This window comes from Sarcophilus harrisii, chromosome 2, assembly GCF_902635505.1.
Source record: "Sarcophilus harrisii chromosome 2, mSarHar1.11, whole genome shotgun sequence".
Taxonomy (NCBI): Eukaryota; Metazoa; Chordata; class Mammalia; order Dasyuromorphia; family Dasyuridae; genus Sarcophilus; species Sarcophilus harrisii.
The window spans coordinates 41,029,123-41,054,479 of NC_045427.1; the positions used below are offsets into that span (position 1 = coordinate 41,029,123).

The 25,357-nt window shown below is 38.5% G+C and overlaps 2 protein-coding genes across 3 annotated transcripts in view; one reads left to right on the top strand and one right to left on the bottom strand.

Annotated features, from left to right (window-relative positions):
- Positions 1 to 2,297: 2,297 nt before the first annotated feature.
- IST1 (IST1 factor associated with ESCRT-III) lies at positions 2,298 to 25,192 on the top strand. 2 transcript variants are annotated; one of them, XM_012540420.3, is made up of 10 exons: positions 2,298 to 2,418; positions 12,147 to 12,246; positions 12,708 to 12,888; positions 13,293 to 13,380; positions 13,702 to 13,785; positions 14,617 to 14,727; positions 15,766 to 15,972; positions 16,573 to 16,665; positions 17,639 to 17,684; positions 20,893 to 25,192. In XM_012540420.3, exons 2-10 carry the CDS (start codon positions 12,159 to 12,161, stop codon positions 21,090 to 21,092), a joined length of 1,098 nt encoding a protein of 365 aa, XP_012395874.1. In that variant the 5' UTR covers positions 2,298 to 2,418; positions 12,147 to 12,158; the 3' UTR covers positions 21,093 to 25,192. The 2 variants fall into 2 exon arrangements, with proteins under 2 accessions (XP_012395874.1, XP_012395875.1); XM_012540421.3 differs by having other exon boundaries at positions 17,678 to 17,684.
- PKD1L3 (polycystin 1 like 3, transient receptor potential channel interacting) overlaps positions 23,024 to 25,357 on the bottom strand; it is a 38,754-nt gene continuing 36,420 nt past the window's right edge. The window contains exons 25-26 of the mRNA XM_031950028.1: positions 23,532 to 23,663; positions 23,024 to 23,188 (exon numbers count right to left, since the gene is read on the bottom strand). Coding sequence (XP_031805888.1) covers positions 23,048 to 23,188; positions 23,532 to 23,663 — 273 coding nt within the window. The 3' untranslated portion in view covers positions 23,024 to 23,047. The remainder of the gene's footprint in view (positions 23,189 to 23,531; positions 23,664 to 25,357) is intronic.

Consider the following 25,357-nt stretch of genomic DNA (forward strand, 5'->3'; position numbering starts at 1 on the left):
TAAATGAAATTTACATTTTAAAAAGAAATAGTAAAAAATTAAACTCTTTATTTCTTATCTGGGTTCCCTTTTTATTCCATTATATATTATGTATCTGAACCTTCACACAAGGTTGCATTCACATATACCTTGCAGTTATGAATGTTTTTATAAAATTATCCTAATCTGTTAGTTATAGCACATTTCTATATTTTGAGTCATATTATATTGAAATACAGCAATTCATTAAAAAAAAAAAAATAAGGATTGTTTTCCATACTGATCCAAAACTAGATTTTTATTTTTTATTTTTTGAGGGGAGGGAATCTGGTGTTAAGTGACAAAACTGGATTTTTAAAGTTAAAATTGAGGTGCTGGTAGAGGGTACATAGATGTGTCTGGAAAAACACTGCTTTTGTGTGCTGAAGTTCCATAGGAAACTGATGTGCTCAGTCAATTCTCCATGAAGCCATTTAATGTAAATTGGCTGGCTATAGTGTAATATAGACATAGTTGACTAGTTGTCTTATTCTTCCAAGCTAGGGCCACAATACTATTTTGCTAAAGAAGGGGTTCTTAACCTTTCTGATACCATGGACCCTTTTGTCAGTCAGGAAAATCCTACAAACCTCTATTCAGAATTATATCTATAGTGACTTGCCCCAGGTCACACAGCTAAAGAAGTGTTAAGTATCTGAGATCACATTTGAACTCAGGTCCTCCTGACTTCAGGGCTGATGCTCTATACACTGTGCCACCCAGCAGCCCCCTAGAATTACATTTTTTTTTAATGCATAAAATATATAGACTAACAAATGAAATAAATTATACTGAAATAATTACATACAAAGACTATATTTCAGAAATAGAGAAAATATAAAACCTGATGTTTCTAACGGACTGATGGGGGTAGAGGGTGGGTAGCAAATCTGTGAAGTGGATACAGTGTTGCTCCTCCCTCCGACACTTTGTAAGCTGTGTGATCATTTAACTTCTGCCTCAGTGAACTCATCTGTAGAGTGGGAATAGTAATAGTACCTGCATCTTGGCTTTATTGTGAGACTCAAATGAGACAAAGTATGAAGAGCTTACAGAGACGGTTCCCTACTACCATTATTATCAAACATTCTAAAACACAGCTTTCCACGTGGTCTCTGGAAATGCGTGCCAGAGCGATAAGCAGTTCAGTCTAACTCTAGCCTAGATGACCTGCAGAAATCCATTCCAACTCCAATCACAGAAAAGATGTTTGGGGGTATTAGGAATGTTACGTATCAGCTGGGTGGTTCTTCCAGGCTTGAAGTATGGAGGACCTGAGTTAAATGCAGCCTCAGACACTTACCAGGAGAGTGACTCTGGCCAAGTCACTTCACCCCGTGTGCCTCAGTTTCCTCATGTGTAAAATGAGCTGGAGAAGGAAATGGGAAACCACTCAGGTGTCATTGCTCAGAAACCTCCCCAAAAGGGTTCAGGAAGAGTCGGTCACGACTGAAAATGCAACAGCAACAGAAAACCGATTTAGAGTTTGAGGAGCCTAATCACAGAAGATCAAGGTGAAGAAACCTCACGTTCTTTGAGCAAAACTAATTTTAAGAAGGGAGAAGTGGGGGGAGGGGGGAGGAGGAGAGAGGAAAAGACTAATTAGGGGAAAGGAAGCTAGGGATGGGCGTCCCAGGGGGCCGGGAAGGCGGGGCAGGCGAAGGATGCAGGGGTGGGGTCGCCTGTATCCGAGGTCACCTGAGCGCTCCCGGGGAGAAGCTGAGGGATGCGAGGGGGAAGGGCCAGGAAAGGGGAGGAGGGGCAAAGAAAGGAAAGGTGGGGCACGGAAGGCAAACCCGGAGTCTCAGAAGGAGGGCGGAGGTCTCTCCTAGCGGGGAAACCTCGGCAAATCATTTCACCTAACTGGACTTCAGTATCCCCTTCTACGAAATGGGGAGGTTAGGGGCGTACCCTTTAATGCCTCTGGGGTCCCGGCCCTTTAATGGGCGGCCGCCCCACCCAGCTCGTGGGGGCCCCACCCCAGTGACTCAAGACTGCGTGACCCTGTAGATGACTTGCTCCCGCCTCGCCGAAGGTGGAGCTCTTCCGCTGCGGGAAGTAGTCCCCGCTCGGAGGCAGAAGTCGGCCCGGAAGCAGCCTTCGGTCACCGGAGAGGGGGAGTCCCGGGAAGCCGCCCAAGTGCAGCCTATCTCCGGAAGGGGGTGTGGTCCAAGACCAATAACGAACGGGGCCTATCCCCGGTAGGGGGCAGGTGCTCAGCCTATCCCCGGGATGGGGCGTGGCATAGTCCCGGAACGGGGCGTGTCCACCTCTCCCCCGCGGATCCCTCCGCCTGCACCAGTGGGACTGAGGCCGAGCGAGCCGCCATTTTGGACGCTGGTCTCTCTCTGCCGCCGTCCCTGCTGTAGCCGCCGCCGTCTCCAGTCCGCTGTCGGGCCGGTGAGTGTGCAGCCCCGGGCCTGCAGCGTCCCGTTCTCTCCCCGCCGCCTCCCGGAGACAGCGAGGGAAGGAGGGAGCCGGGGCCGGGGGCTGCAGGCATCGCCCTGTCCGTCCGCCCGTCTCGGAGACTTGGCGGGGATGGATCCGGCCCCCGGGAGGGCCCACGATCTGTCATTCAGCCCGGGTCCTTTGTCTCGGGGGCAGGTTGTTCTCTTCCACCGTGGCCTGGTTCGGCCCCTGCACACACGCCCCTGCGTGCCTCCCCTGGGGGGGAAAGGGGCGGGGGAGGCACCTGACTGTCAGGCCGGACCCGGGGGAGGGGTGGGGGTGGGGAGGGAATCGGGGAGGGAAATGGGTGAGGGGGGCGTGGGCCTCGCCCGGCGGGACACGGAGGGAGAAATCACTAAGTGTTCCGGGCGAAGGGGGGTCTCCCGCTTGCCCCGAGGCTGTTTCAGAGGAAGGGGCGGAAGGCCACCGAGTCTGCGGCCTCCCTCACCATGCCTATGCCGTGGCCCCTCTGTCCACGGGAACTCCGCGGGCCCCTTTTCGGTCTCGGGTTTTAAATACAAAAAACAAACCATTTGGACTGAAATTCCCGAACCAGAACGTCATCCAGAAACGCACCTGCCCCCGGGGAGAATCCGCCTGCTGCGCTAGGCGTCCTTCTGTGCCCTGCGAAGCGTAAACCCCTCCCGTAACGTCGCCGTTTTCAGTTATTTTCCATTAAAAAAGGTAGCGGTTAATGGGAAAACTCGTCCACCCTTCCCGAGTCACGCCGGAGTCGGGACCCGCGCCCGCGATTTCTTGGCTTCCCAAGGTTCTTGCAGGAAGGCGCTCCTGTGTCCCATGGAGGCTCGTCTTAAAGCCGGCGCTCTTCTTCCGGGGGCATGAACTTAAATAAAAATTCAGTTTGATAATTGTCCTGTTTTATGCATTTAAAAACGTCCATAATGAGAAAAAGGTCTGTGTTAGGCATGAACTGAGCTGGAGGGCAGAGATCTTCTAGTTGGAGGCGGGTCAGTCATCTGTCTACTAGCATTCTTGACTTGCACTAGTGTAGTGGTTGGTCTGGTCGGCTAAGCACCTTTGTTCCCGCTTTCCTCTTTTAAGTCCTTTTGGCCATCCAGATATGCCAATATTTTTCTAGATCTCTAAAATAATTCTTCAGTCGCTTAATTGATATGATATCGAATGAATAAATCGGTTTAGGTAGTGATTCTCTAAAACCTAGAGCTGATTTTAGCAGTGATAAGATTTTTAAAGCACCTATGTTTATAAATCAATATTCAAATGAATTAATATAAACAAAAATTTGGCAATATATTTGCTACTTTGGTAATATAAGTAGACAAAAAAAAAAGACTTAAAGTCTGTGATAGAAATGCTTTGGTGAATTGTTAAATTCAGTATATGTTTTGGTAGTATATAGAGAATATATAAAATAATCAGTGAAAAATTCTGAAAAACAAAATTTTATATTGCTTTTTCCCATTACTCATTTTTCTTCTAGTATGCATTGTATTATATAGCTTTTTATTTACAACACGTATACATGGGTAATTTTTCAACAATGACCCTTGCAAAACCTTCTGTTCCAGATTTTCCCCTCCTTTTCTCTACCTCCTCCCCTAGATGGCAGGTATTCCAATACATACTAAAATATATGTTAAATTCAATATATATATACATAGTTATCTTGATGCACAAGAAAATTGGATCTAGAAAGAAAGAAAGAAAAAAAAAAACCCCGAGAAGGAAAACAAAAATACAAGCAAACAACAGAAAGAGTGAAAATGTTATATTGTGGGCCCGAGTGGGGGAAACTATAATCAGTTCCCACAGACCTCTCCCTGAGTATAGATGGCTCTTCTAGTACGCATTATATATAAAGTTGCTTAGATTGCTTAAAATGCTGCTTTATTAGCGATGTCTGAATCTACTTTTAGACATAAAACAATGTTTAATTTGGGCCCTAGTGCTTTTGAAACAGATGGAATCAAGTTATGATTGTGTGCTTTATATATAAATCTAGACTAGAAGTATACAGAATTTTTTGGACTGTGAATACAGTGGAGGGAACAAAGTTACTCAATTTAGTGCTATTTAATATATAATAGGGAAGTTCTAAGTTAATGATAAGTATGTTTATAGTCTTTATTGCACCGTCTAGATTTCCATAATGGCAGCTGTGACATATTCTTGGAGTGTAGGATTTTTTTCAATGTCTACATCATTACACCTCAGGAGGCAGCTGAACTCAGTGGACTGAGGGCTGGTCATGGAATTTGGAGGACCTGAATTCAAATCCTATCTCAGATACTTGCTTGTTTGCCATAATCCCAGGGGAGAAAGAAAAGGCAAATCTTTCCAGTGTCTTTGCCAAGAAAATCCCATGGACAGTGCTATGGGGTTAACAACTAAATCTTTTATTTTGATCAGCATAGTGATTCCCAACTGGGTTGATTTTGAAGAGAATGTAAAAGTCTTGATTATGTGAATGTCATAGGTTTCGTGATTAAAAAAAAAAAGTTTCCTCATCAAAGTTATGTTTGTAATTTGTGGTGTGACATAGCATTAAACTTTCTTCTGTTGAGACTGTCTAGTAATAGACACTTCTCCAAATCAAATGACACTGATTATACTGAGGAATTTTGTTGTGTTGTGTTGTCTTAATCACCAGAGGAAACTCAGGATCCTTTGTGTTGTTTATTTTGTATTGTAATTCTTTAAAAATTGATATTCTCAATCATTATATGTGATAACTTTTAATTAGAATATATGAATAAACAATGCTTCATTCCCCACTGTGAATTTAATATAGAGCTTACTTAGCTGCCTTTGTAAAGAAGTTCAGATCACGCATATCTCTGTTCTTCAGTGAATCCATGTGAGTGCTTCCCTTAGAACCAATGAAGTGACTCTCATTTTGGGAGATTCTTGTCCATAAACTCCCCCAAATTCTCCACAGGGCAAGCCTATCTGTGTCTTAGAGGCTCTTCTCTGGGTACTTTTGCGTTTTGTGGATAGCATTGTAGCACAGTCATGTTACTTTGTAACACTGTCTACCTTTTTGCTCACATTTATCCTCATTACTTTAATCTCATTTCTTATGCAAGCCCTCAGTAGAATGCTGCAGCCAATTTATTTCTACCATGCGTTCTTTGGGTCACTCACAACTTTGATTCTTTAAAGATTGTAGTGTTTTGTGACTCACAGTCGTATTAGAACTAGAAGAGTATTGTTAATGGAACCCCCAAAGATGGTTATTCTCTTTCAGTGATCAGGATGGGGTATTCATAATGCATCAATCTATAGTTGGAGGCCATTGAGTCTAATGACTTCATTTTTACAGATGAAGAAATTGAGGGCTGGGAGGGGGTTGTAGAATTTGTGCAAGGTCACACAGATAGTAAGAGAGTACTGACTCCTGAGTGCTTTTTTTTTTTTTAAGAGCTCAATGCATCACACAATGTTATCTATCTATCTATGCTGCTTTTCAGCTGCTATTTTATTTACATTAATTTGTATAACCAAAGAGATAAGCCATATACACAATTTTGTTTTTGATTCATTTGGAATCTTCTTGTGGAGTGGGAGGCATCTCTTTTACTCCTTTCATTACGTTTGGACATAAGTTTCATAATCCTTTGAACAAGGCTGATATACTGAAGTGTAATCTGTTGCCTTTAGTTAATTTCCTTTTTTCCCCCATTAGTTCATTTCTTTCATAAATGAAATGACAGATTGATAGATAATATTAATTTGATAAATGATTAATATAGCAAATGAAAAATAAACAGCTAAGTCCCTGGCCATCTTTCACTTGAGTATGTTACCCATGGTTTTAGGAAAATGGAATTTTCCTTACCTTCTATTAGCTAACCTTCCATTAATTTCACTTAAATCCAAACCCATGTCACTGAACCTCTGTAGGAATAACAGGAATGCCAATGCCTTTCTGACAGTTCCTGGCTTCAGCAATTTGTAAGTCATTTGTATATTCGGTAATTAATCAACAATTTCTGGATCACATTCTCAAAGTAAATCTCTTTCATTCCATCCACTATTGCTAGGTAAGCTGTTTGGGAATAGATTTATTAATATTTCTAATACAATAAAAATTGGAATAAGAACTCAGTTTCTTAAGTTTCCTTTAGGCACTTTAGTTTTAGGTAGAAGAAACAAATCACAGGAAAATAAGTTAATTTTGTGTGTGTGTGTGTGTGTTAGACTTTCAAGGGAAATCTCAGGGGTCATTATACCTTTAGCTAAGAATGCCAAATACTATGTGAGATTTTTTTAGTGTTTTATTAAAAGCTTTAAACTTTGATTCATTCATTAGTGACCATACAGGATACAAGGATAGACGAATCTATTCTTGCTTGGAAAAAGCACATTCTAATATGGGGAATCATATGATCATATAAATACAGTTGGAACAGTTTGTGAGGGGAAGTTCTGTGTAATCAATCTGAGAAAATATGCTAGATTTTGAAAGAACTTTAAACATCAAACAGAGGAGTTTTTATTTTGCCCTTAACTGGGGAACTATTGAGACTTATGCTTTAGGTATATCAATTCAACAGCAGTGTGGATGATGAATTGGAAGAGACTGGATACAGGAAGAACAATTAGGAAGCTATGTCTCTGTAGTATAGACAGCAAGTAATTAGGGTGTGTATGTGTGTGTGATATGAGTAGAGGAGACTGGAAATGATAAGTGTCTGAAAATGAGTTGAATGATTGGATAAATGGTGTTTCCTAGGACAGAAATTAGGAGTGAATAGATTTTAGGGAAGTTTAATTTTATTTTAGAAAATGAATTTTGAGATGCCTATGGAATATCAAGATGGAAATATGTCTAGATTGATTGACAATCAGCTGGATGTCCCAAGAACCCTAGGGGTGAGAGGATTTAGAGGATGGGCTGGTCAGAGTCAGTGCAAAGAGCTCAAGAATGATGGCCAAGAAAAAAGGGATCATGAGTGACACTCATTATTAAATGCTCACTATATGACAGGCACCATGAAGGGGGAGGGAATCATAGGATAATAGCATGAGGAGGTAGTAGGGCAAGTGCAGGATATTGTATATGTGTGAAGGTTGGCTGGGGTAAGAGGAACTGGGTAGTTTGAAGGTAGGTAGCAAGGAACCTGTGTTAAGCTAAGGAGAGAAAAGGATAATGATTTTATGGAAGGACAAGCTGCCCTTAGTAAGCAGGGCAGCTTCAGCTTCTTAATTTGGAGCAGAAGAGGAAATTTAATTACACTTAAATTAAAACAGTCCCTGAACAGGAGGAATTCTCAGTTTAGTGGGAAAGACAACAAGCAAACAGATATATACAAACAAGCTATGTAAGAATAATTAAGAAACATTAACAGAGGTGAGACACTAGAAATTTTTTTTTATAATTGTATTTTTTGTACTTTTAATTTTTTTTTTAAGTAGATGCCTAACAATTTAAGAATGGGTAAGTAGCATACACAGAGGAACATAATGGAGTATGACTCTGTCATAAGAAAATAAATTCAGAAAAGCACAAAAATATTTATATAAACCAATAAAAAGTTCAGTAACAGTCAGTAATATAATATGCATAATAATAACTAAAGCCATGAACATGAAAATAATGAGTAAAAACAACAAAAAATTTAAACCAAATACCATAATGCCCAGCTTTGACCCTGAAAAAATGTATGAGTATATACCTCTCTCACCTCTTATTTCATAAAACTATCAAATTAGATTTTACATATATTGTCTAATTGGGTTTGTAATGTTGACTAATTTTGGTGAACTATTGTTTTGCTCTTTTTTTTTTTTTTTTTTTTTTTCCCCTGAGGCAATTGGGGTTAAGTAACTTACCCTGATCACACAGTTAGGAAGTGTTATGTGTCTTTGATTTGAATCAGGTCCTTCTGACTTCAGGGCTAGTACTCTATCCAGTACACCACCTAGCTGCCCTTAATTAATTTATTTTTTTTAATAGCTTTTTATTGACAAAACATATGCATGGGTAATTTTTCCATCATTGACCCTTGAGAAACCTTTTGTTCCATCCTTTCCCCTTCTTCCCCTCCCCTCTCCCCTAGATGGAAGGCAGTCCAATACATGTTAAATATGTTGTTAACTGTATAAATATGTATACATATATTGTATTTATCTTGCTGCGCTAGAAAAATCGGATTTAGAAAGAATGTAAAATAACCTGAGAAGGAAAATAAAAATGCAAGCAAAGAACAACAGAAAGAGCAGAAATGCTGTATTGTGGTCCACATTCATTTCCCATAGTCCTTTCTGTGTGTAGCTGGTTCTCTTAATTACTTAACAATTGGAGCTGATTTGGATCATCTCATTATTGAAGAGATCCACTTCCATCAGATTTGATCATTATATAGTATGATTGTTGAAGTGTATAATGATCTCCTAGTTCTGCTCATTTCACTTAGCATCTTTTCATGTAAGTCTCTCCAGGCCTCTCTGAAATCATCCTGCTGGTCGTTTCTTACCATATAATAATACTCCATAACATTCATGTACAACAATTTATTCAGCCATTCTCCAATTGATGGGCATCCATTTAATTTCCAATTTCTAGCCACTACAAACAGGGCTGCCACAAACATTTTGGCACATACAGGTCCCTTTCCCTCCTTTAAGATCTCTTTGGGGTATATAAAGCCAGTAGAAACACTGCTGGATCGAAGGGTATGCATGGTTTGATAATTTTTTGAGCATAGTTCCAAATTGCTCTCCAGAATGTCTGGATCCATTCACAATTCCACCAACAATCAAAAGAGCAAAGAGTTATTAGTAGGAACATAAGGTGTAAGAAGATTGGAAAATCAGGGAGGACTAAGTTATAAGGGGTTTGAACACTAGAGGATTTTGTGTTTGATGTTGGAGACCATGGGAGCTTTTGGAATTTGTTGATTTGTTGAGTAAATGAGTGACTTTGCTGCTTTTAGAAGATCTTTTTGTTACCCGAATGTTTACAGATACCTGAGGCAGGCAGCTATTGCAGTAATTCAGGTATGAGATGATGAGGGCTTGACCCAGAGTGAGGGTAGTGTCAATATGTCCAATTCTTCACAACCTGCATGTTAGTGCTTTCAATTATTAGAGTTGTTTTAGCTAATAAGACTTTTTCACGTAGTTATTAACAATGTTTTCTCTTTTTAAAATTACCTGTTTTATTTTTTTTTGACTAGAGGTTACTACTCTGACTTTCTAATGGTTCTTTGTATTTTACAGATAACATATTCTGAACCTTTTGATTTGTCTTATTTAATTTTCTCGGAGCCTAGTTCTGTGATAAAGGAATCTTAAAATGGTTAATAGGTTATTTTATTTAGGTTTTATTTCCATTTTAATGGATTCTTGATAATACTTTTACCCAAAGGAAGGATTCTTAGCAGTAGAAACTTTGGGCATTCAGGAAAGTATGGTGAGGAGTCTTTTGGGGGCAATGACTCTCCACCTCCTTTAAAAAGTTCTATTGCCTTTCATTTTTACACTGGGGTCATCAAAAACATGTAAACAGATAAGCTGTACCCGTGATTGTGACTGACATTCGATTTATGATCCCCATCCTTCCCTCTCCCCCATTGGGATTAAGTGATTTGCCAAGGGTCATACAACTAATAATTATCAGATTTGAACTCTGTCCTCTTGATTCAGTTGTTTTGAAGATAAATGGCAAGATTATTTGAAAGAGGAAAACAAACTATCTAAAGAGAATATTATCTGTGAGGGTTTATGAATTAGTGATTGATACATCATGGTAGAACTGAAGCCTAGCAATTTTGTTAGTGCTGCTTACTTTACTAATGTTCTAAAGTAATGTAGTTTTACTGGTTTCTGTAAGTTTTGTTAAAGAATTGTTTTGGGTTCTGGCAGGGGATAATTATTTTCTTTGATGGTACAATATATCTTTTTATGATCCTCTTTTTTCTTGCTTTTTTCTTTCTCTCTACTTCCCTCTGTGTGTCTTGCTCTCTTCTTTTTGTCTCACCTTTCTCCTCCCCATACCCCCCTTTTGTATACAGGTGGATGTTGAGGTGTGATTTTTGCAATCTTGGAAAGCACCAACTTCTTCCTAAGGTCTGAAACTTGGTTAACAGGAAATGAGAAATTCAGATGACATCTTATTCACTGGTTTCTTAGTGCCATTTCTCCCCTTCTCCCTTCTAAATCCTTTTGGATTTGGGAAAACTTAGGGGATCTTTTTCTTTTTCTTTTCCTTGTCTTAATTTTGCCTTTTTTCTAAAGAATGTCAGGTGTAGCATATAGGTCTTTGCATTATTATAGCAGAAAATGCTACCCTTCTAGCACTACAACATGTCTCTGAAGTTCACTTAGGTGTGTGGATAGCTTTATATGTTTATGTTTTAGTGAATGGCTATTTAGCAATTTATTTTCATGTCTTTTGGAGCTATTGGAGTTCTGTTTGAAGAAATCAGTAGGGTTGTTTTTGTAATATAATTGATAGGATCATAGAAACATAGATTATTTTACAGATTAAGAAACGGAGACCCAGGGAGAATAAAATACTTGCCCAAGATCATACAAGTAATTAGCATCAGAGAAAGGGCCCAACACTTTTTAACTTTAGAGCCAGTACTCTTTCTAATGTGTCTTGATTTTTTTTTTTCTCTGACATCTGGTAGCTTTTGTTAATTTGTAAGGTTGATTCTCTCTTGGATGTTTTCTAACATTCTATAGAGTTAGACAAAATGGGATTTGAATGGACTTTCTTTTGTTACTGGAAGGAATGGGGTTTGTTTATCTGTCACTGAAATAAATCAGCATAGTTATCTATATAGCTACCCAAAGCAAAACTTTCAGAAGGTTTACAAATGTTCCATGTTTACCTTATTGGTCTGAACATTGGAGCATTTGCCTAAACTTCTCTCTTTGTTTCCCCTTTCCCATATACACTCAGTAGGCTTATATAAAACTTAAGGGTGACCAATAACTGTTGTTATTTTTAAACATACGCTTTTTTTCTTTTTGGATTCCTTTTGAATCACTTTTTAGAGATGAGATATTTGTACTAATAGTATCATATGTTATCAAATTAAACTTCAGATGTGATGATAGAAAGCATGGCATGTTCTGTTACAGTAGGCACTATAAAGATAACCTCAGCCAAACTTTTTACCTTAATGAGGTAATGATAGTCTTTTTAATGTGTAATCTTTTGACATAAAAATTGGAGCAATTGTATATAAATGTAATAATTTTGACTCAGTTTGTCAGTTATTTTGTTAAAATCCATTTACTTAAAACAGTGTTACAAGCAGTGTATCTTGGGGGAAAAGTAGTAGTCTTAAAGCTCTTGTAGACTTCTGTTCCCAACTCTGTCGTTACCGGATGGATGCTCTTGAGTATTAATTTTTTTTTTTTTTTTTTTTTTTTTTGCGCTGAGGCAACTGGGGTTAAGTGACTTGCCCAGGGTCACACAGCCAGGAAGTGTTAAGTGTTTGAGATCCGATTTGAACTCAGGTCCTCCTGACTTCAGGGCTGGTGCTCTATGCACTGCGCCACCCAGCTGCCCTATGCACTGCGCCACCCAGCTGCCCCTCTTGAGTGTTAATTTCATCTATAAAATGTGGAGTTGTTTAATTCTATGACTGAATTTGTGATTATTTAACTAGGACTCAACTTCTGACCAGGCAGACTTCCTCTAAAAATATCTCATTATGGCTCCTGTATTTTCTCCATAGGAAATATAAATCATGCTGGGCTCTGGGTTCAAGGCTGAACGCTTAAGAGTCAACTTACGCCTGGTCATAAATCGTCTCAAACTGCTAGAAAAAAAGAAAAGTGAGTACTTAAGCATGGCATTTATTTTTCCCTTTTCTCAGGTTTCTCATTGGATCCTGGTTATAGCATTTTGTTTTCAGGTTGTATAAGTAAACTTCTATGCATCTTAGTTTCTTTATCTGCAAAATGGAGACTAATAATAGCACCCATTCCCAGAGCTGTTCTGAGAATGAAATAAGATAATATTTGTAAAGAACTTAAAGGTATGTATGTATAAAAATAAATGCTTGCTGTTACTGTTGTTTGTTATCAAGAGTATTCTTATCAAGGAAAAGGAATAAAAAGCTCAAATGAGTTTTTTTTTTGGAGTGTTGAACCAACCTAGGAAAATGATTTTTCCGTAGGTTTCATGTTCAGAATTTTTATAGCATAGACTGCTAAGTACAGTGTATCTTTCCTGACCATGGAAAAGCTCATTATCAGTGTGTAAAAAATATATATATATATGGTTTATATTACAGCGGAACTAGCCCAGAAAGCAAGGAAGGAGATTGCAGATTATCTAGCAGCTGGGAAGGATGAACGGGCTCGGATCCGTGTGGAGCATATCATTCGAGAAGATTACCTTGTGGAAGCCATGGAAATATTAGAACTCTACTGTGATCTGCTCTTAGCCCGATTTGGTCTGATCCAGTCCATGAAGTAAGACATGTTACATTCCCGTGGGATTTTTGGCAGGAATGGGCATGGGTTTTATTTTACATGATTGTGTGGGGAAACTGGGATGATGTTATTGTCCTTATCTGTAGTCTGATAGAGTGGTACTAGCTGAAGTAGGACAACTAGGGCATTCTTTATTCCCCCATCCCAATCCCCGAGGAAATTGAGGTTAAGTGACTTGCCCAGGGTCACACAGCTAGGAATTGTTAAGTGTCTGAGACCAGATTTGAACTTAGGTCCTCCTGACTTCAGGGCTGGTGTTCTAGCTACTGCACCACCTAGCTGCCCCTACTAGGGCATTCTTAAGAAATAGTAGAATGTAGTTTTAAAGTTTAAAGTACTGAGTTGTGTTTTTTTTTTTTTTTTTCATTTTTATATTTTCTTAGAGAACTTGATTCTGGTCTGGCTGAATCTGTGTCCACTTTGATATGGGCTGCTCCTCGACTCCAGTCTGAAGTGGCTGAGTTGAAAATAGTGAGTATGATTGATTTCAGTAATTTTTAATCCTTCAGTGAAATAAGACATCTGTTTCTATGTTTGTTGCCTCTGTTTAGTTCATATGCATGATTGATTATATGTTATCATTTTTTGAGGGGGGGGTTGTGGTTTTTTTTTTTGTTGTTGTTTTTGTTTTTTGTCATACTGTTTCTGAAAAAAAAAATTCTTGTTCTGAGACTTTATTTCACAAATTGATAAAATGTTTAGTATGATTAGAGAGGAAATGGTTTGTTCTTTTCCTCAGTTGTTTGCTGAATGGTTTCTGCATTTTTCTCAGTGTTCTTTTTTTCTCTTTAGGTTGCAGATCAGCTTTGTGCCAAGTATAGTAAAGAATATGGCAAACTATGTAGGACCAATCAGATTGGAACTGTGAATGACAGGGTAATGTGCATACTTGTTAAAAAATAAAAACAAGCAAGATGGGTAGGTGATACTTTTGACCCACTACGATTTTGGTAGACACAAGTAAGCCTAAATTAATGTAGAGTTGTCCATTTCATTGTCGGAAAGGAGGAAAGAAGAAAAGGGGGCAATATTGAATTGTAGCTTAACAGTGCAGTCATTTTGTCCCTTCATTTTGGGGGGGGGTTGACTTTTATCTGATCCTAATCCTATAATATTGCTCTTTTATTTATTGTTATATTCAAAATTTATTCAACAATTTCATGAAGCATCTATTTTGTACACATAACTATTGTAGTATACACTGGAGCTATAAAAAGCAAAATGACATCATACCTGTCCTCAAGCTGATTTCCACTAAATTAATTGTGATTGGAGAGGGAGTAGTGGAGGAGGAAACTGATCCATGTTTGTCAGCAACAACATATTTTATTTTTCCTCAGACTGGCCAAGCAACCAGCAGCTAGTAAGTGCTGGTACTGTTCTAAGTCAATAAAGTTACAAAGACAAAAATAGAATAGTATTTGGGAAATGGACCTTGTTCCATGTGCCTAGGAAAAATGCTAATGCCAAATGCTAATACTGCTACTAACTTAATTTGCAACTTTGGGAAAATAATTTGTCTTCACTTTGCCTTGTGGAAGAAAGAAATACTAAAAAGAGAAAAACAACTGATTAATTGGTGGTTACTACCAATTTTGTAATGAACACTAAGCCCTTTTTTGTACTATCATAGTTATAGGTATCTTGGGATGAAAGTGGATATTCATGTTTCCGAAGTAATTTGTTTTGTTTTTGTTTTTTCCCCAGCTAATGCATAAATTGAGTGTGGAGGCTCCACCCAAAATTCTGGTAGAGAGATACCTGATTGAAATAGCCAAAAATTACAATGTTCCTTATGAACCTGACTCTGTTGTCATGGTGAGTACATTAGGTCCAGTTGAGATACAGAAGAGAGTGAGGATCTCTCAGTAGGACCATCTTCTCCATTGTTTAGACAACTTGGTAATACACGTAGGGATTAAATCTCTGCTTTTGCTTTGCTAGTCTATAGGAATAGTAGAGCAATATTTGTATAGCACATTAAAAAAAATAAGTACTTTACAAATGGTATTTCATTTTATCTTCACATTTTAGAGATGAGGAAACTGAGTCAGATGATTGGCTCAGAGTGGATATAAATAGCAGTTTCTATTTTGGTCAGAACTCTGAGGACTTCCCTTCCCAGACTGATTTTTTTGGGGGGGAGGGAGGGCAGGGAGCAGGTCTGGGAAGAGACTGGTAAAGAGGTCCATTCTTTGCCTCAGTTCTTACCTAGCTTTAATCATCAGAAAGGACATTGAAGGGCATTACCTCAGTCAAACTGAGGACTTATTTTAGAAAAGATCAAGGACTTCCATGCCATCCAGATCCATTTCCAATCCTGATCTAAATTTGGCCCAGATTGGCTCTGGAGGGGAGAGTGAGGCTGGTGACCAATTCACTTGCATATCATGGCATCAACTCCCTGCTGAGGAGCTCCTCTTGGAGAAGGAAGGACAAACAACACTAGAGACCTGTGATTTACTCATCTAGGAATGACAGTATATAAATCCTAGAGAATTGCCTGAGGCACATAAGGTTAAGTGATTTGCCTCAGATAACAGATTTAAATGAAGGTCATCTAAGCTGTATTTTAGGCTTAGTTATTGTCTGAGACTGGATATCACCTTGGCCTTCCTTACTCCAAGAATATATCCACTGTGCCACCACTTTGTGTATGATAATTACTATCTAAATACTTAAAAAAAATATACAGCAATACATATCTTAGGTGATATCATTAACATAGCTGGTCTTTCTGACTTGTAAATGTGAATTGACATTGAGAAATTCATAATACCCTCATGGATTGTGAGGTAACTCCCCAGGCCTCTGGGCCTGTTGTGTAACTATATATTGGTTCCTCTCTTTCCTCAGGCAGAAGCTCCTCCTGGAGTTGACACAGATCTTATTGATGTTGGATTCACAGATGATGTGAAAAAAGGTGGACATGGAAGAGGAGGAGGAGGTGGTGGATTCACTGCACCAGTTGGTCCTGATGGAACAGTGCCCATGCCTATGCCCATGCCAATGCCCATGCCCTCACCAGGTTCTCCTTTCTCATATCCGCCTCCAAAGGGGCCAGTAAGTATATATAAGATCTTTTGGGAGAAAGTCTTGAGAATAGAATGAGATATTATCAACTTTTGGCAGTCCACAATTGAAGATTGAAAAAGCAATGTGTCTGGTATTAAGTCTAGTGTAAACTTAGGAAAATAAGTTTTACCATTTGGATTAAGGGGCTATTGCTTGGCTCAATTGTACATCATAAAGAAGTAAAACATAGAATTTTTTGGGAAAAAAAATCTTTCTTGTATGTCTCCCAACTGTCATTGGGTCTCACTATAGAGGGACTTTATAGCTATTTCCCATGTGGTTAACAACAAGAACACTTATGCAGAGAATGGTTGATGTTGGAGAGAATGACTTTTACTGTTGGCAGAGGGTAGCCTTTGCAGTACTAGTCTGATAAGTGTTTTGGGGGAAGATTCAGCAACTTAGTTGCATTTGTTATTTGGATTAATTGCCTTATACTTGTTTTTAGAGCTGTTTTAGATAATTTTTTCCTAATAGGGCTCCTGCTTAATTATTTTTTTGACCCAAACAAGAAATCTTTCCTAGTTGTAAACTGAGATCAATACTGCAATACTGTATCCATGACATTGATTTTTTTTCCTCTTACAGTCGGATTTCAATGGATTGCCAGTTGGGACTTATCAGCCCTTTCCCAATATCCATCCACCTCAGATACCAGCAACTCCCCCAACATATGAATCTGTAAGTGCCTGAGCTTCCTTTTATAAGCAGCAGCTGCAGAGAGAATCCCATGAAGAGGGCAGAGTAATTGTCACAGGGAAGGCACAGTTTCATTTAGTCCCTAGCACTAACATGGTTCTGCTTTAGCACTTTCATTCTGCTTCATCCCATCTGGGACATAGTGATGGTGCTGCTTTGTCTCTCAGTGATTGATTTAGGAACAGGAGAACAAGATCACTGAAAACTCCTAAAGAAGACCAACTAAGATGTAATTGGAACCAACCATTCTTTGGATCAGATAGAAAAGTTCATGGACTTTGTGTACCTGATGATGTAGTTTTAGGATTGGAACTCTAAGTGCCACTTACTTGTATTCTCAGAAACCATGGAAAGGAATGTCTTTTAGAACACAATATCAGTTGGTCCAGTTTATGGCTCTTGGGATTTCTGCTATCCCCCTATTCATGGCTTAAAGCATGTTTCTACCAAATTCTGTTATAGCAGAAAAAAAATTAACTTGGTTCAGGTATTGAAGAATCCTGAAATGGACACGTATTATAAATTAATCACTTGAGAAAAGCTGCATGCTCCTAGGCCTGCTTGGGTTCTTTTATTGACATTTTTTTCTCTATGAGTGGTGCATCAAGTTGAGTCTTGCCATTCTTGTTTTTAACAGCCTTTTCTTGGGCTTTGGCCTGTGCACGCGCTAGAGCATTGCTTGGGATTGTCTGGGGACAATGGAATGGAAGAGCTTCGTCCCTCCTAAAGTGATGGACAGAATGTTAGGTTGAGAATTTTCTGGTTTTTGGCTTTTGTTGTTAGATGACTAATTGTAATGGAAGGAAGGACAGCAAAAGGATGCTAGGGGTTGATAGCTCAATTTCTTTGAGGGCTTGAGTCTTTTGTCTATGGTGAGCAGTTTCACTTGGTGTGAGCCACTGCGTGCCTTTGAGTGATTTTTTTTTCCTCCATAGTAACCCTTTCTGTGTTTCAGGCTGATGTTAATGCTGATAAGAATGTTCCTTCTGCACAGGTTGTTGGTAAGTACAGTATAGTAGTTCTTCTCTCTCATTCTATCCCCTAACCTAAAGTGTTTTTCTTTCTCCTGAAATGTTTATGAGATCTTGTATTTTTAGAACAAGCATTCTCAAAAGTGTTTCTCAAGGCTTAGTGCTCAGCCTTCTGTTCTTTCTCTGTGCTGTCACAATGATCATTTCTCATGACTCCGTGTCTTCTATTTTTACCCAAAGTCAACATATTCAAAACAGAATCAGAATTAGCTCTTCTTCCTTTTTTCCTTACCTTTCTTGGGATATAAAAATACATGCGCGCACACACACACACACACATATAAACACATTTCTTTTTTATATTCAGAAGTGTTAGAATGTTATAACACGTAGGTTAAGGAAATATCTTGTTTTTGTTTGTTATTTGCAGACAGTTGAAGGTTAAGTTACTTGCCCAGGGTCATACAGCTAGGAAGTGTTAAGTGTCTGAGATCAGATTTGAATTCGGGTCCTCTTAATTCCAAGGCTGGCATTCTATCCACTGCACTATCTTGCTACCCCCTTAAGGAAACATCTTAATCACTTTCTATGAATTTTTGAGAATGACATTATAGATTAGAACAAATGTACATTTTTGAAATTTTTATCCTGTAAATTACATCTTCCATGTAAATGATCATCAGTGTAACTTTTTTTATTTATGGTACTTGGATGCCTTTAAATTTTCCATTATAAACTCCAGCTACATTGAATCTTTCTTGTAAGAAAAAAATAGTTCAGGAGCACTAGCAAACAAAATAACCTCATTTGAAGCTATGTGCAAATTTTGTGCCTGAGTTCTCTACTCTGTACTCTAATCCCTTATTCTCTACTGAAAGTTGAAAAGTCTCTTTTGTCTTTTCTTCGGGATCCGGATTGGGCATTATAGTAATCTGAGTTCACCTGCCTTTTAGCTGTATTTTAAATTGGCATACTGATAGAATTATTCTTCTAGTCTCCCAAACTTGAGATCTCAGTGTTATTTTGGATTAAACCCTTTAAAATTATCTAAAGAGAAGTTTTAAACTAAATTTAGAGTTAGAATCTGTCGAATCCTTGATTTTTTTTTTTTTATTCCTATTTCCTTCACCATATTTAAAATCTTCATTTTTACCTATCTAGATTACTTCAGCAGTTTTCTTGTGATCCTTTTTACACTCTAATGCCTCTTTGTCACCTACTTATCTTTCCTAATGTCAGCCTAGGTTGACATTCCAAGAATTTTTTTAATTTAGCCTCATCGTTCTTCTAACTTTTATTTTTTCCTATTCCTCATTCTCCCTGGTCCCATAAACATATCATGCGTCATTTCCAGCTTATGCCTTCCCTCTCTTTGTTCCCTTAGTCTTCTCTTTGTTAGAAAATCTATCTACTTCAGCTCTCACTTAACTCTGTTGTCTCTAAACTTTTAGAGAACTTAATCTTTACCATGACCTTTGGAGTCAAAAGATCTAGATCTTTGTCCTAGACACTTAGTAGTTGTGATAACTTGGGCAAGTTATTTTCCCCATTAGAACTTCAATTTCCTCATATATAAAATGGGGATAATAATATTTAGAATATTGACCTTACAGGCATGTTATGAGGAAATTACTTTGTTTCCTTTCCTTTAAGCTCTGTACAAATGTGATCTACTATTATTTATTTTCTTATGTTCACTACTTCCTATGTATTGATTTACAATTAGATTGTAAATTGAAACAGGACCATATGTGATCATGCTACTGTTAGCATAAGATTGGGTGATTGACAGTAGAACAGAGGAATTTAGAATTTCTGGATGTTGGGTTTCTAATGGAATTTTTTTTCTTTCAAAGATTTGAACTTTTAAAATGACCTTAAAATTAAAGAACAAGATTATCTGGTAACTATTTTGCCGGAAGAAATGTAATTTCAATTAAGAAATTCCTGGCAAGGATTATAATTTTTAAAATGTGACCATTTTCACAGTAAAAACCAGTATGATTAAAGTTGAAGGTATGACTGTCAGATTTTTCTTGGAAAGAAGGTTGAAATATGAGGGGATTAGGAAGAGACTGGGACTTACAGGGAACTCTCAGTGAGGAAACTCCTCTCTGTGTCATTCAGCACTTTCTTTGTAGATGACAGTTTTTGGATTGGGACAACTCCAGGATCATCTGGATTATGTTCCAGTGACAGAGTTGAAACCAAGTCTGTAGTTCAGGATCAGTCTTTCTCCATTATGTATGCCATTCTCCTCCTCCAAAATACTTAAAGAAAGAATACAATTAAAAAAAATCCTTACCCTCAAAGATTTAATAATTTCTGTAAAATTTAAAAGAAATTTCTCCCATACAGGCATACAGATGTATGTATGTCGCTTGCCTGAAAATCAGTCTGCTTAAACTTAAATATCCATAAAGCAAAAAAGATTTCCAGGTTCTAGTCAGTGCTTATACCAGCACTTATCACATCAGAATTCCAGGGGAGCCCTTTATGATGTGCCACATGCAGAAGAATGAATATAGATCTTACTGTATGGCCGTCATGAAAGACTTTGACTTTCCTTTGTTCATTTATAAAAGGAAACCCTTCTTCCCACCCAATAGGATTAGACTATAATTAGAAAAAAATATTTTGTGGTGCATTTAATTGACTCACAGGATTAAATTTTTCTGTGTTTTAAAAAAAGTACTGGGCTGGTGATGGACTGGACTGATGTGTCAGGCTGAGTCAGTCTGTTTTCTGAGAACCATTGTAGCTAAATTTAGAGAGGCTTATCACTAGATTGACCACAAGGTGATGGATTCTGGGGCCATGACAGTATTTGAAGGCCAGTTACCAAACTATTGAATTGTTATCATTTTTGATGATGGGAGGAGGGCTTTGGGACATTGATAAATCATGGATATGTGAAGTATTCAAGTATGTTTTCTCTTTTGTTTTAATAAAACAAAGCATTTTAAATAAAAGTTGGCTATATGTTTTCAGGGAACATAGATATGAAATTTTTAATCAATCTGGAAGGCTTAAACACAATGTTTTTGAGGCAGTAAAGTATAAGAAATAGGGTTCATGGTTGTGCTACTGAGTTGTGATATATTCAGATTATTTTTGGGGGGGAGGGAATGAGGGGATTAAATCAGTTGATTGCTTCCAATTTGAACAATCTTTAATTCTATAAATGGAAAGCTTATCAGCATATTTAATTCTTTGCTCGTTGTAATTAATTAAATAGGTCCTGGCCCCAAACCTGAAGCTCCCGCGAGACCCACTTTGAAAACTACAGATACCTTTGACAACTTCGTGTTGCCTGAATTGCCGTCTGTCCCCGATACACTACCGACCACGTCTGCGGGTGCCAACACCTCAGCCTCTGAGGATATTGACTTTGATGACCTCTCCCGAAGATTTGAAGAGCTGAAAAAGAAAACATAGACCTTCTTTTGCTATACCGCTCTAGGATTTAGGAGTTGGGACTGAGCAGCTCTCTTCTTGTAATGAAGATTCCCATAGAATTCTGTTTCCTGTATTAACGAATGCTCTCTTCCTCTTGAACTCTTCCTGCTGTACCAAATTCTACTGCTTTCCAATTCTTCATGACTTCAGGAGGCTAATTATTGGGGATCCTACAAGAACACTAAGAGGAACGACGCCTGCAGGTGTAGGTTGTTCCCTCAAATACACTTTTTCCATCCCCTGTTAGTGTGGTTACAGATTTTGTCCTTGGCTATTATGAAGCAATTCTGCAGGGGGAACAAGGCAAGGGAAAACACTGGGAGAGTCAAAGTTTGCTGGACCATAGGAAAGAGGGTAATATGAGGCTTTTTCATCCCCCTGAACCCCAACTCAGAAACCCCTTTGTAAGGGACATTTTCATGGGTGTGAATTAGGGGCAATATTTCTCATGTCTTCAAATAGAAGGGGAGGAGAAAACATGCAATTACAGCAATAGTTGCTGGAAGCTGGGCAATTTCATTGCATATATATTACTCCTGGCTGCGGGATGCTCTTGCACCTGGATCCAGTTGCAAAGATTTTTCTGGAAAGTCGATGGCCTCTCTTAGTTCTGCTGGATTCTCAGGGAGCCCTCCGTGGCCTTTTACCCCTTTAAGTTTGAATGCTGAGTTTCTCTTTCACGAGGGATCAGTGTTACAGTTTCCGGCTTTTCCCCATAGCATATTCCGTTGTAAGTCATTTGTTTTTTCTTCTTGATGTACCACTGGCACCAAGATGACAGTTTAGGTGAGGCAGAATATGCCTAGTTGAGGGTTCTGGCTGCCTTAACACAAGCATTCAAGTCTCCTAGTGAGTGAGCGGAAAATCCACTGCAAATAAGGGGATCTGTTTTTATTTGAATTCTTTAAGATGATGTGGAACCTTCAACAGTATAGTCAAAAATACTTAGTTGGTGCCCACAGGAGAATGGTAGTTCTCTGTTTTCCCTGCATAAATGGATGGAGGCTGACATCCTGATTCTTAACTCTCCTTGGTCCTTTTAGCCAGTGCTGTTCTCCCAGGGGGAAGGCCTCCTATATCAGTGATGTGTGACTAGTCTTTTCTGTGTAATGTATCTGTACAGAAGTTTCAAACGGCTTTTCTTTAATTTTTGGATTGATTTTTATTGTGGAGATTAGTAGCTCCTAATAAAGGTAAAGATTCAATGCCCTGTTTTGCTACCGCTTGGCCAGAAAGTAAAAGTATCGATAAGGGGCATTGGGAATGGAGAGCCTTAGTGATTGTATATAGAGGGTTGTCTAAATAAGCGACCTATGGAAGCACACCAGGCAGTCCTAATGCCATTCCTGGAGACTTTTAGTTACTCTAAATGTTTAAGTTAAATAGTTTGGGGTTGTTGTATTTAGTCACAGATAGTAACTTTTGAGTTATTTCTTGGGTTCATAATAAACTGAACCTCTTGTCAGTGCCTTTGTCTTGCAGGAAAAAAAAATCTGATATTAAAATCAGTTCTTTTGCACAGGTTGCAAGGAACTTGGCTTCATTCTGACTATTTACCCTCACAGTCACTTTGTAAATGGGGGCAGTAGAAGTCTAAACTGGTTGTGCCAAGAGAGTACTGGGTGGTTCTGCTAACCTTCTCTACCTCACTGGCAGTGGGACTGACAGTGCACTGTGATTGGTCTGTCCAGGATCTTTGCTCATATGCACCTCAACCATGTCAGGGCCCTGAAGAATGCCTGAAGTCCACGTAAATGGAACACACTGCTGAGGTGACTTTAATTCTTCATTGAATCTTACAGAGTTAAGTTGTAAATAAGAATGGGTACATGCAACTGTCATTCCCCAGGCCATGCCATGCAAAAATAAAAACCACCGGAATGTTTTACATTAATCAGCCATGGTAGAAAAGCCAAGGATGGGGAAAGAGAAAGTCAAGCTAGTTCGTTCTCTGCAGTTTCCATGTTGGTGCCTGCTGCTGCTGGGACTCTTTGCTCTGGCGCCTTTTGAGGCCTCCGTATTCCTAACAAATTGGAAAGTTTCTGCAGCAGAATTTCTGTAAGTGGTGCTTCTTTCTGTGCCTAGTTGTGGAAAAAAGGAGGATAAGAATGAGACAAAACTTGAAACAGTTGTTAGAGACAGAGCAAAAGGAACAGTGCTAATGTAGAACTTAACATGCTGCTAGGAAGTAAGGTGTCACTAATATTTAGTAGTTGAGTGTCAGCAGTGTGCTAGGAAGTGTGTGAAGAACATAGAATTTAGTGTCATTCTACAAGTAGGAAACTGACTCAGAGCCCTCTGTAGAATAGTATAGAAAGATAATGGTGCTGAGTATGCAACATCCATTCTTTGCTTTGGTGATATTGAGTCTTCCTAACAGCTGAGTCTTCATACTTACTGAGGTGGGGAATTACCTACCATAATGGACTTTCTCTCCTTCCTGAAGGTCAGCATAATTGCAGAAACAAAAAGGTTAACGATCACAAGCACTAACAAAATGACACTGGTGATGATCAGAAAGGAGCCCAGGACTGGGTCTAAGGTGATAACCTAGAATGGTAATCGAAACAAGTCCTGAGCAATACATGTAAATTCTGATGGAATTTTATTTCTGGTTCCAGAAAACAAAGTAATATGTTGTTTGGGATTCATTCATAAAAAGCATTTGTAAATTTAGAAAAGGAGAAGAATTATTACTGGAAAGGATTAGAAAAGTGCAACAGCTGATTTATTTAAGGGTGTAATATACTTTGTTTAATGTAAAGGGATGGATGAATTATAATAAAACTGTAAATTATTTAGTACCCTTTTTTTTATGTAGGTGACAATGTCCAAACTCACTGGGAGGGCATGTGTTCATTTTTAAGGAATAACGGGATTATGTTTAATGAATACATAAACACTAGAAACAAAACTATCCATAACACATCCAGAAACTTGTTAAATAAAAATGTAGTGGGTTTTCAAAGGATAACTGTATAGCCTTTTATCTTAGTATGGTTCTTTTACTTCCTTATGGAATTGTTTCATTGTCACAGAAAAATACAGTTCTGTTTCATCTTCAGTTTTCAGGATTGAGATCATCCATTTCACTGATTTGGAAACCAACCAGAGCCACATGCCTAGGATTGTTCTTTTTATTTAATTTCACTTCCTTTGACTATAGAGGTGGTGTTTGCCATTGGTTTTGGCCTACTGAATACTACTTGCTTCTCGCTGCTTTTTTTTTTTTTTTTCAAAAGTTGCTAGGGGATTAAAAATGCCGACTGTAGACCAAATCCCAGTGTAAATGCTGCTATCAGTCACTTAATTTAAAAAAAAAAAAACATGGGATATATCCAATTTCCAAGACAACCAAAGTCACAAGATCTTATATGTATCTCTGGCTAAGGACATTTACAAATTTTCTCTAGTCTCATTTCCCCTTCAAGTTGCAAAGTTCTAAAGGACTGAATTTGAAGGAAAGGACAAATTTGAAGGAGCCAAAAAAGATGTCAGCACAATATGAATGTGACAAAATCCCAATTGCGATTCAGTTGCTTAAGAGTTTGAGAGGTCTGAAACCTCACCAGAGAGAGCTGCGTCCTAGCAACTAAACATCTCTCTGGATTTTGAGGTGGATGCCATCTTTCAAGATCAAAGATGTCATTATTCTACTATTGTAGCAGTATCTCTGGAATGTTTACATTCTGATAGTTAAAAGAGATTTCTCTAATTTAAATTGAACATTAGCCTTTAATTTAGTTTCTTTTATAAGTAATGTAAAGGTTTGGTCTTTTACCTTTCCTGAAGATAATTCCTATTTTCCTGAAGTGAGGAATTTCCAATGGCAATAAAGAAATAATGGAGTTCTTCCTAAAATTGTGTTTAATGTTACTGTTGACACTTTTTAGGTTTTTCCTCCTGTTTCCTCCTCCTACATTTTCAAAGAAACATTGAGTAAGGAGTCAAAACTCATTACTTTGGACAGCTGCTTAATGAATATGGAATTTAGGGTTGTGCCTCAGAACTTAAAGAACAATGGCTTTTGACACTTAATTCTGACAAGCACAAAAAATAAGGGAGTAAAAATGGTCTTGTAAGAATAGATTTTTAAAAGGAATAATCATCTAAGCTCTGGTTACCGGAGCACTACGCAAAGCTAATGCTCTGCTCTGGTAGAAGAGCTCAACTTTGCATCCCTGGCTTAAGAGAAATCTATCCATTGGGAGCAGCTCCTGGTTAGATACACATATTAAGCAAAA